We start from the raw sequence: 17,220 nt of genomic DNA on the forward strand, positions 1-17,220 counted from the left end.
CCTCAATATATATGTATATGTATATGCACTAGACTATATAGAATGTAGACTGTAGAATTCCTACGCACTAATTGTTTATGGTGCGATTTGTTAGTTTAGGTAGTTAGAGGTTGTAGGATGTAGCAGTAGTACGGGGTAAAATGAAATGGTAAAATGGTGGTTTATTTATATCTCGCATGCCCTGTAAAAGGTAAGTAGGTACTAATGTAAGTGCCCACGTTTTGCGCAGCCTCAGATCGGACCTGGGTCAGGGGGGGATAGGGAGATGGGGATGTAACAGAGATTAGTGAGTGTAACTTGGTACGGCATAAGGAATCCTTCTACATATACTTATGTACTTGGGGTATAGATAGAAATATGCATCGGATGTGCATATTATGGATTACCTTATATAGACGGATATGAAACATGGGCTGGGCTCTAACAGCTGAAGGCTCGAAGAGGGAGGTGGCGCAGTCCCGATTAGGTAAGTCGTTGAGCAGGTCGTCATTCGTGAAATTTAAGGAAAAGGAATTTTTAAAAGGAACCCGGTGCAGCGGAAATTCTTGCATTGTACCTATGTAAGTAAGCTTAAATAAATCTACATGCACTATAATAATATATTTACCGACTGCCTTTTACGGAATTGGCATTGTCGCAGCCTTGCAGCCCCGTTCCATCCCCCCCCATCTCCATCCCATTGCTTTTTTTTTTCAAAACCGGAAGGGGCAAGAGATGGGTGCATGCAGGAGGTGAATATTAGTAGCCTATGTATGTATGTCGTGGGGGGAAGGGGGGTTTATAGACTATAGTTTGGAGATATAGACCGGGGGGGTTTTTACAGTTTGTTGTGAGGCTCAAGACCTTTTTACATACCTTATAGTAGAAGATCATATAACTACCTAAGTATGCTGAGAAACGAACAGTCTAGCTTAGGTACGAAATAAGTATACGATATAGGGGAGGATGAGGACGAAGATGAAGATGTATAAGTCAGATTCATCTCAAGGTAAGTATTTGCGAGACGAGAACAGCTTAGATCATCCCATCCATCCCATCCATCCATATCCATTTTAGCTATTCGGCGTGTGCTATGTAGATTGCACATTGCACATTTTTTAATATAAGTCAAGGTGGTTCAACGGAGCGTTCGTCTTGGCAGATGGCTCGTTTCGGTTTCATGACGGGGTGAGCCAACGGTTGAAAAAGCTTGAAAGCTTGAACCCTGGCTCCTCTCCCGAAATCCTTCTGCCCGATCCGTAGGCGGTCGAATACCAAAATACCACAAGCCACTTTCGGCTTTAGTGAGACCACGGGGGGAGAGGAGAACGTCGGTCTGGCCCAGGGGAGTAAGTAAGTAAGTAATTGACTACGAGAGGATCGGATGCGGTCCTAATTCTATTATTCTGTTCTTGTTATTATATGTGTGATGGGTTAGGGAAGAAGGAATCTAATATTTTTCCTTTTCTACTCCTTCTTCTTCTTCTTCTACTACTACTACTTCTACCTTCTACCTTCTACCTCTCTCCTCTAGGTATATTACCTACGTCTTTCCTTAACATTGTGTTGTACATGATGAGTTTGTGGTGAAGCCTTCATTCCTCCCATCCTTTCTCGTTTTATCGTCGTCTCTCTTTTTTCTTTTCGCTCTTTCTCTGTTATCCGATCGTTCGGTGGATGCTCCGGCCAGCAACCGACTATATACATTCATTTTCTTCGTAGCAGGAACTAGGCAACTATGCGTAGCTTACTGCCTCTCGCCTTGACCTGCTGGTCGCTGCTGGCGCCGGTGACCGCTTCACCTCTTTCAGATTTGCTTATGCCTTGGGAGAGACGCGATATTCAACCTGCGCCGCGGCCGATAAGGACGAGGTCCATGATCAAGCGCGATGCCGATACGACTTTCAGTTTCGATCATGACTTTTCAGATGTGACTTTGTTTTCAGGGTATGCAACTCTTTTCAACTTCTCTTCTCCTATATCTCACTTATATAATTATATAATTATATATGCAAACATATATGCTAACGATCAACAGTGCTTGGACCGCCACAAAGGGAGTTGATATCTCATTGGATTTATCCTGCAGCGAATGCAATACTTTCGGTACCATCAGGGCATCTGCTGAATTCCCGGATGATCTCGGGGACTTCCTCCACGATATCAAAGATTTCAACCCGCTCAACGACGCCAGCTTGACGATTGGCTTCGAAGGAGTTGGTGCCACTATCGGTATAAGACTGGCCGTCGACGGTGATGGCCAGTTCACCATCCCGCTATTCAAGTCCGAGACACCCCTCGGCATTTCTGTAAGTCTAGAAGCGGAATAAAGCCAATAATGTTAAAAGGCTCTGTAGGCTAACAGATGACGAATATAGGGCCCTGGATTCCAAGTCGGTATTACTTTCAACGTGGACCTCATCGTTAGTGTGACGGCCGAGATCTCGACCGAGACTGGTTTCGAAGTTACTATCCCTGATGGATCGTCTTATAAGATACCTCTCGACCCTAGCATTCCCAACACTGCCAACTTGTAAGTTTCTCATCTCCTCTCCCCTCCCTACTCCTGAACTATCAGATCAGGCTGGGAAACCCAAATGAAACCAGACAAGAATACAATTTCTAACCACCATCACAGCGACGGCGCCCAGACGACTCTTCTCCCCTTAACCGTTGACGCTCCTGCTGAGATCACCGTGGCGCTGCGCCTGCGTGTCCAGGCCGGTGTAGACCTACCCGGTAACAAGCTCTTCGACGCGCAGGCTCTCGTCGGCGCGTTCTTGTACATCCCCGAGGTGACACTGACGGAAGAGTTCTCGCAACAATTCGACCGCAACGGCAGCATCACCGAGGCAGGCGAATGTCTACTTCCCGCGTCCGCGGATATTAACATTAACGCGGGCGTGTTCGTCGACATCGGTGCGGATGTGGCCAACAACCCCATTGTTGACTTCAACCCTACGCTCAGTACTACCGTCTTCACCGCGTCTACCAGCACTTGCTTCTTGACTGCCACCGGCACCCCTGAGCCTACTCCTGCGCTAGGAACGGGCAAGAAGCCCGTCGGCACGGGTATCCGCACTCGATCTAGAGTATCGTCTAAGACGACGGCAGCAGCCAAGCCCACCATCACGAGAAAACCACTTGTTACTGGCACCGGCTCGACTTCTCTCGCACCCCCCGAGATGACACCCCCAGCCTCCGTCTTGGCCTGCCCCGTACCCCTCGTCACCGAGAAGCACACTACGACAGGCAAGTACACTATCACGGAGTGTGCCGCGCAAGTCATGAACTGCCCAGCAAGCCTGACCCAGATCGTCGTCGTCGACGACACCGCCACCCTAACCACAACACACTGCCCCGTCTCCGCAACCGGCGCACCCTACGCCAACGCCACCATCCCTCTCCAGCGCGGCAACCCCATCCCGCTGAACAGCCTAACGGCACCAATCGTCAACACCTTGTCCATCGACCCTCTAGTCGTCGTGCCCACCGCAACCAGCGTCCAGGCCACGCCTCGCGCCAAGAAGACTCCCGAGCCGGAGCAAGAGCCAGAGCCAGAGCCAACCCCGGCCCCAGCTGCAACTCCAGCTCCAGTCCCTTCGCCCGCCGAGCCTGTTCCTACCGAGCCCGTAGCGCAGGACGATTCCGCCCCAGCTCCAGCTCCGGCTGTACCCGCGGACGCGAACAACGCCGCCCAGCCGTCTGTCATCTACAAGACCAAGACGGAGATTATAACCACAACCCGATGCCCCGACGCGCACACGAAGCGCGCATCGCCTTCGCTGCGGCGGCGTCGGGCTATCCACTAGGTAGTTTTTATGTCTTACCCTAGCCTACCTCGGTAACTCTGGCTCTAAGTCGGGTAGTCTAAGTAAGTCCATGGGTTACATCCTGCTGAAACACGCGGATTGCCTGGACAGACTAAACTACTACCTAAGGCAGATGCAAAAAAAACAAGGGGTTAATATTCATCCGTGTAAAATAAGAAAAGGTATAAGATATGATGATTAGGGGGGGGGGGGGGAGGCATTTTGTTTTTCTTTTTTCCCACAGGAGATATGATGGGATAGGAATGGTTGAATAGAGCGAGATACCATAGGCGAACAAACAAACGACGGGAAAGGAGAAGGCTCCAACCCAGGGGGCAGCTTGAGGCCGTCGCGAAATGTACAGCGTTTTTCTTCTTGTATATACCTTTGCGCATTTTGTAATTTTATTCAAAAAAAGGGACATAGATTATTCGAGGTACGAATATTGATTGACCATTGTGGTAGTAGTGTCTTGTGAAATTGAAACTGTGTAATGCAAGTAAATTGGTCTGTAAATTTGTAGGGGGGAAGAATTGATGGGTCTCGATTTTGGTGATTTTGGTGACTTTGCTCGCCCCTCATTCTCGACTAAGAAATATAATCCTCAAAAACACCATAAACTATCACGTACGACCATAGAATCTGGAAAACTCGGGATCCCGTCCGCTCTCCCCCTAGATAAGCCCGATATCGCCGGATTAGTAGTTGGGTCGGTGACGACCAGCGAATCCCCGGTGTTGTACGTTTTGCCTTTTTGCCCTTTTTGCAAATTTCTTTTTTGCATCGTGTTTTGCTCACATTAATGTGCCGGTATGAATGTAATGTAGATGGACTTATACGAAATTCCATAGATGTCTTTAAGCATCTCCAGCATTATATTTGTAGCGGTCGATCAAGTGTCGACGGCTTTGTAACTACCGTAGTGTACATTCGTAAATACAACGGTTAGACCGCGCCCACCATATCCCTTTCCTACCCTAACCGTCAATAGGACATCTGTAGTCTGTCTCGCGACCAAACTCATCCACCTCTCTATGGCCTCCGTTCGCTGCCTTCTTCGCTTGTAGCGCGTCTAGGCAAGCCTTATGGTATATATGTCTGCAAGCTAAGACGACAAGTGGACCTAGGGGTTGGTCTTTTCGTCGTCCATAAGCGTCTCCATTCAACTCGATAGCAGACCCATGGGCATCCTGTTCACCGTTCGCCGCATGCTCATCTGCTGAGCTGGGACCGCCGCTTCGTTCCGTGCTTTTACCCTTCCCCTTTCCGTTATAGGATTCAGCCTCTTGTGGGAAATCAGCCTTACCCTTTCCGCGCGCAATAGACTGACTGATTAAGGCGGCCTTCTTTTCCTCTCGCTTCTTCTTCTCGATAGCCTGCTTCTCCTCCCAGGCCTCGAAGACATTTCCGGAAACTCCGGGGCCCCAAAGCCGCTTCCCACAAGCCTCGCATGTGGACCCCCTAGGTCGCCATCCCCGTTGGCGTAGCTCCACCGCCTCTTTAACATTGACAAACAATTGCTGCTCGAGGAGCCTATTTGAGAGTTGCAGTATGGATTCCTCATATGCATAGGCTGAGAATATCGATGTTAGAACAGCTCGCAGGTCGGCAAGGTTAGGAGAAGTGGCGGCTGCGCGAGTCAAGAAGGCTCGGAGGATCCGAAGGAATGTGAGACTACCCCCCGAGCTTGCTATGCGGTTGGTAGGAAGGACACCACTCTGAGTGGATGTTGCTGTCATAAGCGCCGTGAATGTGTGCTGTACAAGTGAGCGCAGGAGCCCTACCAACTTGTCGCTATCAAGAACCGGTGATGGAGAAGCAGTACTAGAGACTCTGATTGGTTTAGATGGCGCAACAACGGATGATAAACGCCGCGTGATCTGGACTGTGGTGTCTATTAACTCAAGCCATAACGCTTCATCGGGGGAAAGTTCGCTAGGTGATGGCGAATTTCGTCGGCCGACCGCATTGAGTTTCTTGGTGGTTTTCATCTGTCCCTGACATAGCCAGATACCAACATGCGTATATTTCTGCAGTCCTCTGAGAAGATCTTCGGCAGCTTCTTTGATGTCTATATCTTCGGAATGCTCATCTGCATTTGCTACTAATCCCTGAAGAGCTGACTCTAAAGTTTCTAAATGTTTCGTTAAGCGGCTCATAGCGTCTTGAACTTGCCCCTCTCGGGCCATAAGAATAACTACTGCGTCGATTACTCCTGTATCTTCCATAGCTGGCAGTAATTTGTCTAGCCTTAGGTTTGTAGCTTGTACGATGCCGACATAATCCGAGACGTGGGAAGGGTCATACCGACACATGAGTTGTACATATTGTTCAATGAAATCCCGGTCTAGGGTCGTAGCTGGTTGTCTTGAGGTTTCGGAGTTAGGTTCGAGTAGAGCTCGGAGGTACGCAAATTGCTGTTCTGATCCCTCCTCAAGCGAGTCTAAGACGAATCTATGCAAGTTAGGCGCGTACGTACTCAGGGTCTGAGCAGCTTGGATTGGGTCGAGCTCGACCAAGTCCTTTGAATTATTTTTAATAACATCGTGCACATCTTGTATCTGCTTCTTGGTGAGATTAGCTTGGGGGCGTAGACACTCCACGACGCATTCAAAAACGTCCATTTGGTCTTCTGGGTCCTCGAAGTAAGTTTGTAGTAGCTTTCCATACTGTTTGTCATTCCTGTATATCCGCTTTAGGATACGGTAGAAACACGCCTTCTTGAATAGAGGTATCGTTGCTGATATGTCTGGTGGCTGGTATATAGAGAGTAGATATTCTGCACTCAACTGGGCATCTTCGGCGAGATCTATGCCAGGGTAATTGCATAGCCCGGCTAAGACCTTGTCGAGGGTAGAACCTGGTATGAGAAGATATTGTGGGAATTTAGGAAGATTTCGTGCGATAAACATATCCAGATATATGGTATCCTCTGGTGCAAAGTCGCTTCGATTCATGATTTCTAATAGGATGGACACAACATATTGGCGATCGACAGTCAAGCCGAATATCTGCTCTTCTGGTAAGTCTTTTCCAGTGCCACCGTTGAGTTGCTTCTCCTGAGACTCGTTTAAAAAAGAGTCTTCAAAGGCTTCATTCAGCGCACTTAAGAAGCTCGGCGCATCATACTGTAGTATCATCCTGAGATACGGGAAAGACGGCTCTTCCGCTTGCTTTGGACGAGTAAGAAATACTTTGCTGCTGCCTTTAGGCCAACTTATGCTCTTCCCAGAAAAGAGAAACCAGTAAAGCTCTGCCTTGGCCTGGGAAGCCACTCCATCTTCCATCTTACCACCCGTAGGATATATTCTCCCAGTTAGCGTGTAAGAGAGATATGGGAACATCTTAAGTCCATTAACTCCAAATATCTCATCCTCCATTAGATCTCCGGAGTTTGTATATTCGGTGTTCTGCACCAGAGGTATTAACAGAGTAAGTAGGTCGATAAGAGGCGTGATGTAATCGGATAACGCCTGATTCCAGACGTATATGAGGGCATCATAAAGGCCATGCTGCTTGCAAAGCGAGGTTATCTGATCGATATCGAGGGTAGTAGTTTCCATATGACAAATTATCTCTTCTAGGCGGCTTTCCCAACCTTTGCTAACATAGTGAGCAACCATGGCCTTGACGGCGGTTGGTGGCACGACTGATATCGTCTTCTCGAGAATATATGGTTCTAATACCTCCAAAAAAACACCTTCGACGTCGGCGTCTTCATACCATTCGTACATGTCATCAAAGAGGAAGTCGAGGTCCCCTACGCTTTGGCAGGCGATAAAACAGGTTTCTGCAAGTTGTCGTAGATGCTGATCATCTACTGAGGCCTTGTTCTTTTGCCGTTGACCAAATGCATATTTCAGAGATGCGCTCATGATCTCCATTATCTTATCACGTACCATTCGGTGTCTCAAAGCAGCATCTTCAGGAAGGCCGACTGTTAGCTTATTTGCGTCCCCTGTATAGTAAGTAGTTGCTAGCTGTATTGCACCAATGTAGTCGCCGTTCTCCATCAGTGCTATCAATCGATCAGCCCAGTTCGATAATGCACCGATAGATACATCATTGAACCCTAACAGGAAGATGCGGCCCTTATACGCCTTAAAACTCATGTAGAAAGCATCTGCGACAACCCCATGCATTGACGTGTCATCTTCATCGAGCTGCTCAACTAGGTTGTGTAATTGAGCGGAAAAGAGATCGGCATGATATATGTACTTATGGATGAGATCGAAAGCTTCCGTCATCCTCATCGAGCGGTCTTCAAGAACAATGAGTCTCTGCGTGATTGTGAGGACGGTCAAAACAGAGCGACTGAGCCACTGGACTGCTACAATCGCTTCTTCGCACGTCCATCTACTACGCGCCTTGAATTTGAGGGTGGGAGGCTTATCTTTGCCATCTGTAGGTACCTCATCCACGTCAAGAACGGTGAGCACATTGGACCAACAGTAGACCAGTTTGACTTTAGACATAGTACTACCGGTGATAGGGTCAGGGACCTTCAATTTGACTGCAGGAAACCACGCTAAACAGCCGGTCATAGCACTGTGCGGTGCAACATCTTTTGGTCTGGCGGATTTATGCTGAGTCTGCGCAATTGGTGTCGTCGAGACTATGACAAGTAGATAAGGGGTAAGCATTGCTGTGAGGCCCATCGTGTCTGTTGCCCGTTCTACATTCCCGAGCGGCAATGGAGAAAAGGCCAACACGGTGCTAGGCTTCAGGGGCTTCCCTGATGTGGGAGGCGGAGCATCAGGGTAGCGGCCTAGTATCCTCACTGTCTTGACCGTTCGCCCAAGAGCACCAGTACCCCGAGTTGCAAGGTGTGAAAATGCCATTCCGCGGTCGTCAGCGGAGACTAGAGCAGTGTGCCTGGTACCTAGGAATCCTATATGGGTTATTGCTACATTAGGCATATGGCCATCCGTCGTCCGGTTTTGCAACTGGGTTGGGTCAAGAGGCGGAATATGGAGGAAGGGCCGAGACACTCGGCTAGTATCCCACGTGAAGATGTTACCGCTAGCATGACCACTGCCTATCGTGGTGTGATCTGCAGAGATAGCGATGGCTGTGATAGACCCGGATTCAATAGCTGTAACTAGTTAACAAACAGCTGTAAAGGGGGTTAAAAGCAGTGCAAACCTTTCGTTCCTGGGCCGATAATCATCTTAAGATTCTGATTATAATCAAACATTAGGATTATGCCTTTGGAGGTGCCCAATACGATGGACGCAGAAATAGCTATACATGTAGGCGAACCAAAGTTACGCTTCCCAGCTTCAGAGAATACCTGTCCGTTTAATTTCTTTAGCTTAGTCCATCGTACTACTTCCCACGGGGGTGTGGGAGTTTCGGTTTCGCCAGATTCCAATAAGAGCTGGCTGCTCATGGATGCCTGTCTGCTGTGTCCCGCAAGAAAAGCAGGCGACGACGGCCGCGGAGATAGCGCCGAAGGGGAGGCTATACGAGATTGGAATCGTCGATCGAAGGGTCTAAATGAAGGCGTAGGACTGCTAAGCCCAGGGCGAGAAGCGAGAGAGGGCACTCTACTGCTCCCAAGGGAAGATATCATGGAGCCCTGAAGCTGTTAGCTAACCTATACTTTTTCCTTCTAGTTAAGTAAAATCGTGGTAAGTATAAAAGCTTACTTGGACTGAAGGCGAATCGTCGGGTATAGAAAGTAACGAATCGATAGGGCTCCCGGCTCTTCGGGGAAGACCTTCGCTAGATCCTGCTTCCGAGACATCATCGCGATTTCGTAGGAGTTGACGATACCGATTCGCGACAACTCCATTTCCACTAGGTTGGTCGGACACAATACTTCCTGGCTCTCCTTCAAAATCCTCTTCTAATTGCTCTTGTTCCATTCCATGTTCTGGTTTAATTGTCTCATCGTCACTCGATACCCCCTCTCCATCAGGAGACAGATCTAGATGATCATCATCCATGTTGGCAACCCCATCGTCTTTCTCCGGGGAAGGCAAGCTCATCGAGACGTCCACATCGGGCGCATGACTTCAAATATGATCGCTACTTTTTTATTGCTTTGCGCCGTAGCTTTTAGATAAATTGGCTTCACGATTTCGTAGCTATCGAAACTGCCTTTACTGCTGCGTACTATGCCTAGTAAGCTCGAAGCTTTAGGTAGGTAAGTATTCGTTCTACGGCTCTATCGGAGGCCGAAAATTAGATGGTGATTATCGGTACAAAATCGCGGGGTGGAGGACGGTATGGCAGACGGGTTTCTCTTTAAGCTGTCTACAGAAGTAAAAGAAGAAATGAAGTAGTACAAGTGTTTTATTAGACGCTATTGCAGCTCCTCTCGAATCCATTCATTTACTTAACGTCGAGGTACCTAGCTCAGCCTTACTATTAGCAGGCATAGTGAATGTAGGAACAGGGGGCTGCTAAGTTTAGTGAGGAACATCACCAATCATAAACGAGGATCCACTAAAAACCGCTAAATGATAAGCATTGCACGAGCCAACAAGAACGGGGATCACAGGTGTAATCGGTGTAATCGGTGTAATCGATATCTTAGCTCATTTGACATCAACTTTTAGCCTTGTAAAAGGTACATTTTTGTTTAGTACATTCCTATCCTATTAATATTAATATTATCATCAGACTTCCAAGATCCCAAGTCATCATTAGCTATACATTCTAACATCAAATTCACAATGCCGTCCGTAGGACCTCAATTACCACCCCACCTTTCTAAACGCAAGCGTACTCCAGAAGACGAATCAGCAGATTCTCCCGCCGCAAAGTTACGAGCTACAGAAGGAGCGCAAACCAACCAGGACGAAATAGATCTCGACAGCGATGATGATGATGGCTATGGTCCACCTGCTCCTCAGCCAGCATCGAAAGCATCTATAGGACCTACCTTACCGCCCTCAAACACAGATGAGATTAAATTAGACGACAGTGACGACGATGACATCGGTCCATCCGCTCCACCGCCACCTATGAATGCTCGACCATCTATAGGACCTACTCTCCCGCCCACAAACCGGGATGAAACCCAATTAGAAGACAAAAACAACTCTTCCGACGACGAGGCTGGACCAGCACCACCTCCAGCCCCTCCATCCGCAAAACGCGTCCACGGCCCCGCTCCTCCACCCGCCCCCCTCTCCGAGCGACCAACCACATCCACCAACTCAGATTCGGACGACGACGACGACGACGATGATGACTACGGCCCCGCCCTTCCAACATCAACCTCCCACATCCAACGCCAAACCCAAGCCCGCGCCGCCGAAGAAGCCGCTCGCGCAGCCGCAGCAGCCGCCGGCCCCCAGCGCGACGACTGGATGCTCGCGCCCCCAACCGCCAGCGGATACCGCGCGCCGGACCCAACCAAGCTAAAAAACCGGCGTTTCGCAAGCGGCCCGCGAACGGCGTCCAGCGCCGCGCCCAGCAACGAGATCAGCAGCATATGGACGGAGACGCCCGAGCAGAAGCGCAAGCGCCTTGAGAACGCCGTCCTAGGGCGCACCGACGACACCACGCAGGCGCGGACCACGAGCAGCGGCCATGGTGGTACGGGTAGTACCGTCGCTGCCGCAGACGCCCCGCTATCGAAAGAAGCCCAAGAGCAGCAGGACCGCGTGCGCAGCTACACCGAGGCGACGCGCGGCCGCAGCCTGTACGAAGAGCACCAGGCGTCGCGGCAAGGGCGCAAACTGCAGACCGACGAGGAGGAAGACGATCCGAGCAAGCGCGCCTTCGACCGCGAGAAAGATATGAAGCTCGGCGGGCGCATCGGCACCGCGCAGCGCCGGGAATTGCTGAATCGCGCTGCGGATTTCGGCGGGAGGTTTGCGAAGGGGAAGTACCTCTAGGGGGTTGTGGCGGTTGTCTGCACATGATTGGGTATAGATAGATAGAGTATAGGTTATAATTAAAGAAATTATCCGAAGTAATAAGAAGTAAAGGAGATAGAAGATGGAGGATAGGGATATATTTAAAGCCGAGTTATGAAGATACCCATATCCACAAACTAAAAGGCTGAGGACAACGAGGTCTTTCATATATAGAATTGCATCTAAGCTAGGTAGCTTATACTATAAAGAGTATGATATAGCAATACATTCAAGACCTAATCTAGCATGTTTCAAAATACGAATATGAATATAGTCCATTCATCGCAATCTGCTTTCTAGCATTGCTCTCTTCCTAGCTGGCGTGTTTGCTAGGTAGATAGGTACATACAAGGCTCATGCAGGGAGTCCTCCGATTTCAATAACACTCCCGCCTCTCCTTTACTCCTTTGGCTCTGAGAACACTAGAAAAAAGAGAATAGCAAACCCTCTTACTTCCCTACAACGATACGATACAGATCTGCCCTCAACTAAAACTCCTCAAAGGGAAGGGGGAAACCCTGACGTTTATACTGGGAGAATACCTTGGAACACCGCCTACTCCCGCAAACAAATGCATTGCGACGCCTGACCATGTTTTTCGGTCCTTCGCCCTCGAAGGTTCGGGGTGCCGGCCGGGATCAACCTTGAACAAAAACCTAAAAGTAATGATGAACGTCACTGATTTTCCCTCCGTCCGCAACGCAAACTCCTCAATAGTTTCTTGCCCTCCGGCCCCCTACCGTATAGCCTCGGCAACTCTCTGGATCGGCAGGTGAGCTAAGCGATGTGCTGATCTTCTGACGGCTAGGTGTTGTCGTTGTTGGAAAAAGAAACTTATAGAAAGCAGATACAGGGGTATGCGGACTCATTTCGCGATGTCGTATATAGGATATGGTTGAAAAGACCATGAAACAATGCAATATTTATATATTCCTTGGATTAAGCCGATTTCTATGGATATTAAAATTCCTCAGTTAACCGCAGTCGTAGACGGTCGTACACCAGCTTCCAATTGTGACGGTGTAGTGTTCGCCCCGCCGTTGGCACCAGAAGCCGTCACCCCGCTTGCATCTGGGGCTTGCCCATTACGGTCCCTCCGCATCAGCTCATTCAGTCGGAATGGTGGGAAACGACCGCGAACTCTTGAAAAAATCCCGGCGTTCTCCGCTGCGGCTGGCTGAGACTCAGGTTGGGGGTTATGGCGACGATGATGATCTCGTGGGTGTTCTGAGCGATTTCTCTCCCATATCCGTGGTTGCCGGTTGTAATTCGCCGAATCCGAACCGACACCTCCGAAGCGACCCGCAATCATACCACGCGGAGCCCCCCGGAAGTTGCTCCATGAAGTGAACGTGCGTTGCGGAGACCTCGGCATATTCATTCGACCATTACTTCGGGATGGATCGGCATTGTGAGATGTAGGATTTGCCGGGTCACCGTCTGCAGGAGGCGGGCGTGGCTTAGGTGTATAGTAATCTGCCTTACAGAGGGGACATGACGCTCTCCGGTTGGTCAACCAAGGGTCGATGCAAACAGCGTGGAAAGCATGGCCGCAAGTTAATCCACGAATATCGTCGTTGTCTTCGAGTGTGTCGATACAGATTGCGCACGTATCTCCCTGAGTACCTACCAATTCGGGAGGCAGGGCAGCGTCTATGTGTTCGTCATCATCATCCTCTTCGTCGATACTCGCACGATGGTCATGGTCTTTCATTATTATACTTTCCGCGGTTTGCGCGTGGGTAAGTGTGTTGTCGCCAGCTGGGTTACTATCGGCTGTGGTGTCCTGACTCTCATGACTGGCGTGAGACCTTTCTCGATCCGTAGGTTTTGGGACAGAGCTAGGATCAATGTGATCCTCGTTTGATTCTTGTTCTTTAGACGTTATTTCCGGCACGATGCCTTCAACGCTCCTTACGCTGTTGGCGCGGCTAGGCGGGGCAGAGACACCACCCGCAGTAGGCAGCCCTTCGCTTGCACGTGCTGAGACCCAAGCCTTGTATTTCATCATAGGAAATTTATCGTTGACTTCATCCATCGTCATCAACTTCTTTTCTCGACGTCGACGATGTGGTCTAGCGGGCATGTTCTCGAGGTTGATAGGTTCTCCATTTTCATCCAATCCTCGCAGCTGTCGATTACGTGCGTTGTAGCGAAAGCAGTACTTGACACCAACGATAATCCTATCCCAAATGTTAGATTGTGAAGCAGCAGCCGACGGCTACGCCGTTAGATATAGCTTACCAAAGATTGGTAAAAACGACACCAAACCCCAGGGCTACAAAGAATAGTAGAGGGGAATTAGTCGACTGGCCACCATTATTTTGATTGTCGTTGTTCGTGTTACCCGTAGAAGGCTCTGGAGTCGCGGGAGGCGAGGCTGCTGATGGCGTAGGAGTGCCAGACGCAGAACTAAAGACCGAAGACGTTGGATCTACCGACGAAGCGGCCTGTCGAACTTGATGTTCAATCGCTCTTGCGACAAAATGGGCGCCACCCGCCAAGACCTGATTGAAATCCGCCATCTTCGCAAATGAGATGACTACAATTGGAACAGATATCGGAACGGCCGATTAATCGTCAATCGAGAGGGTCATCGGCGAAAGGCCTCGACGAAGAATCGTATCAACACGGTTGTATCCTAACCAAAGATGCCATTTACTATCAAATCGTTGTGTGGGGAATTGATTTGAATCACGATCTACGTCCTCTCTAGGTATGTTTTTTTTCTGCGATTATGCCTTCGAGAAGGAAAAAAGGAAAAAAAGCAAAATAGCAAATGATGCCGATCGTCGCAATATCCGCGGGCGGGAGTGCCAAGGTACGGGTGAAGTTGGAAGTTGGCAAAGGATAAGAATAGTGGAATAGTGGAATAGTGGTCAAAGTTGTAATGTACGTTATTAGTTTAGGCCTTCAGCCAAGGGAAAAAGGGTGGAGAAAGAAGTGCGACCATTAAAAAAAGGACAAGGGAACTTTGTGGACGGAGAAGCGCATAATAAGGAAGGATTTGGGGATTTGGGGGTAGAAAGTCTGACTGTTTAGTCCGTCAGGTCCTGTGATATGTAATAAACTCGCAGCTGCGCAAGCAGCCAACTTTGAGACGGAAGTGGGAAGTGGCAGACGCTGCATACGCTGCAGACGGTCCTTGTCGGGGCTGGATGGGCTGGGCTTTACTGGGGCGGTTTTGAACGCTTCGGCTTCATTGATAGGTAGTAGTGGAACCGTAATTACCCAATCAAAAGGTTAGTTCCAGTACTTTAGGAACAGGAGCATTCATGTCTAAGCCAGACAAGGAAATAGAGATGCAGCTCTAGTCGACCCGTTTCGGCTCCTGATTTTAGACCTTGAACTTGAATGAGAATCATTATCCAAAACTGTCATCAAAATATTTGTCAAATCTATACATATACGTTTATGTACAGTCAGTCAGTCAGTCAGTGGGGCAGATCCGAAGGCGACACCTAAGCAAACAATGATTTTACGCAAGGTACCTAAGTTTCTTACATATACGCTCGTATACATATTGTCTTATTACATCATGAACCATTCATAGTAATCATGGGTGGGAGCACAGGACAAATGATCCACACAATGTGACTTGCAGAGACCCAGGGTTGTTAATGAGATTGTTATTGGTGCAATTTACTGAAATTGAGTTTTAAACCGAGCGGCATCAAAATGCAAAACGGTTAGTATCGTTTACAAGATCGTTTATCTGATAAGGAAGGGCTAGACTTTATTGCTGTTTCAGAACTTCGAAATTACCTAAAAACAGGTTAGTTATACAAGCCTCTTCAAACCCCACGGTTTCGGTGATAGTGGCGGTTTTCAATTTCCTTACCTACCTAATGTACTTAACCTAAGGTAGGTATGATATGGGAGTATAAATTTTACATTCCAAAAGCATATTATTGTCAGTTGTGTAGGCATTCTAGATCACCAGGGGAGATGTTAGATGGGCGCTTAAAATACAGCCTGATATATAATACACCCTCTTATCCAACTAGTATTCTAAACTAGTATAGCGCAAGTGTCTTGAGGTCTATTCTACTACCCAATCTCTTGCGCCGCCGTCGCACTCATAGATACCCTAACACGAAAAAGGAACCTGGATGGAAGAAAATGATCTTAGGTGTGCGTATTAGTGTGCTACAGCATAATACGGAATAGAACGATGATTGATGCACTTAATTATTTCCCATCGAATTATCGTATGGCAGCACAATTATCTCATGTATATTTAAATGTAAGTCCCACCCAGTACCTCATCAAGTTACAGATTATGTATAGGCATCTAAGATATATAATTCGTTAATTGATAGGTGGTCATACCCTAAAGCTTGCATCTCTATATCGACCTTTGGGATCCCAAGACTACCGCTTTCCTATGTAGTGGATATCGGAATCTAATTAAGGAAGTACAGATCTATCTAAGACTTCTCAATACTACGTAAGCGTGGCAGAGCTCAAGTCATGCATTCGATAATGATACCACAACAAATACAGTAAGAGACATCCTTCTTAAAGGGAACATCAACAGGCTGGATGACCAGCATTGAATAGCATCGCATCGAACGATAATAAGAAAGCTAGGTAATTTATCGACATGGCTCCCAGTTAAATTCATCGATAACTCATCACTGATCACAAACGTTCGGAATGATTAATGCACTGCGTCAAGAAGAGGCACGAATTACGTCTACATGTTACTCCTGACTTCATCCAAAGTTCTAGGCTCAGCGCGGGCTTTGCATTGCTGCTTAACTTAAATGATGGACGTTAAAGGTTTATCTCGACATGATTCGTTATTTGGATGGCTCTGGTTTGAATTCCAATTAAATACAAATCAGTAGCATGTGCTTCGTGGCTGGCTATTAGCGAACACGCGATAATGTCGTTCTAGTAATTCTCGGTCATCTTTATTGCGCCGATCGGATGCGGCTGCTGTCGCCGCTCCACGAATCATAGATATGGTACGCGAACAGCCTCAAACGCATACCCCCTTTGCCTTAAGTTTACTTAAGGTTTTGTGTCAAGAGATTTTTAGTATGTTAAAGGTAAAGCTTTGTTAGCCTTGCATCTTAGCCTTGCGCTAGTTATCTCAGCCTTACGTTAATAGGTTTTAAATTAATAAAATTAATTAAAAATATTTTATAAATATATTATTTATTTTTTTAATATATTTTAATTATTTTATTATTATTTTTTAATATTTTTTAAATTTTTAATTAAATTTTTAAATTTATTTAAAAAATTAAAAATTATATTATTATAAATTTATTAATAAATATATTAAAATTTCTTTTCCCTATTTCTCTATTTCTCTTCTTCTTTTTTCTTTTATTTTCTTTTTTTTCTTTTTTCTATTTTTTTTTTTTTCTCCCTGTTTCTTCCCTCTCTTCTCTCTTTCCCCCCCCTCCTCTCTCTTTTTTCCTCCCCTCCCCTCCCTCCCCTCTCTTTTTTTTCCCCCTTTTTCTTCTCCCTTCTTCTTTCTTTTCTTTCTTTTTCTTTCTTTTCTTTCTTTTCTTTCTTTTCTTTCTTTTCTTTCTTTTCTT

The 17,220-nt window shown here is 47.5% G+C and overlaps 4 protein-coding genes across 5 annotated transcripts; 2 read left to right on the forward strand and 2 right to left on the reverse strand.

Annotated features, from left to right (window-relative positions):
- Positions 1–1,717: 1,717 nt before the first annotated feature.
- On the forward strand, positions 1,718–3,791 carry GL218_06358 (uncharacterized protein; the record flags this gene model as incomplete). 2 transcript variants are annotated; one of them, XM_033583065.1, is made up of 4 exons in its annotated part: positions 1,718–1,926; positions 2,018–2,288; positions 2,358–2,512; positions 2,618–3,791. In XM_033583065.1, the coding sequence occupies 4 exons, from the start codon at positions 1,718–1,720 to the stop codon at positions 3,789–3,791; spliced, it is 1,809 nt and encodes a 602-aa protein (XP_033434032.1). The 2 variants fall into 2 exon arrangements, with proteins under 2 accessions (XP_033434032.1, XP_033434031.1); XM_033583066.1 differs by lacking the exons at positions 1,718–1,926; positions 2,018–2,288; positions 2,358–2,512 and having other exon boundaries at positions 2,577–3,791.
- Positions 3,792–4,768: 977 nt separating this feature from the next.
- On the reverse strand, positions 4,769–9,784 carry GL218_06359 (Vacuolar protein sorting-associated protein 8 like protein; the record flags this gene model as incomplete). Its single annotated transcript, XM_033583067.1, has 3 exons — positions 4,769–8,886; positions 8,937–9,372; positions 9,443–9,784. 3 exons carry the CDS (start codon positions 9,782–9,784, stop codon positions 4,769–4,771), a joined length of 4,896 nt encoding a protein of 1,631 aa, XP_033434033.1.
- A 690-nt stretch (positions 9,785–10,474) lies between these two features.
- On the forward strand, positions 10,475–11,644 carry GL218_06360 (uncharacterized protein; the record flags this gene model as incomplete). Its single annotated transcript, XM_033583068.1, has 1 exon — positions 10,475–11,644. One exon carries the CDS (start codon positions 10,475–10,477, stop codon positions 11,642–11,644), a length of 1,170 nt encoding a protein of 389 aa, XP_033433800.1.
- Positions 11,645–12,635: 991 nt separating this feature from the next.
- Positions 12,636–14,190, reverse strand: GL218_06361 (uncharacterized protein; the record flags this gene model as incomplete). Its single annotated transcript, XM_033583069.1, has 2 exons — positions 12,636–13,848; positions 13,910–14,190. 2 exons carry the CDS (start codon positions 14,188–14,190, stop codon positions 12,636–12,638), a joined length of 1,494 nt encoding a protein of 497 aa, XP_033433799.1.
- Between the last annotated feature and the right edge of the window lie 3,030 nt (positions 14,191–17,220).

This window comes from Daldinia childiae (assembly GCF_008694065.1).
Source record: "Daldinia childiae strain JS-1345 chromosome Unknown Scaffold6, whole genome shotgun sequence".
Lineage (NCBI taxonomy): Eukaryota > Fungi > Ascomycota > Sordariomycetes > Xylariales > Hypoxylaceae > Daldinia > Daldinia childiae.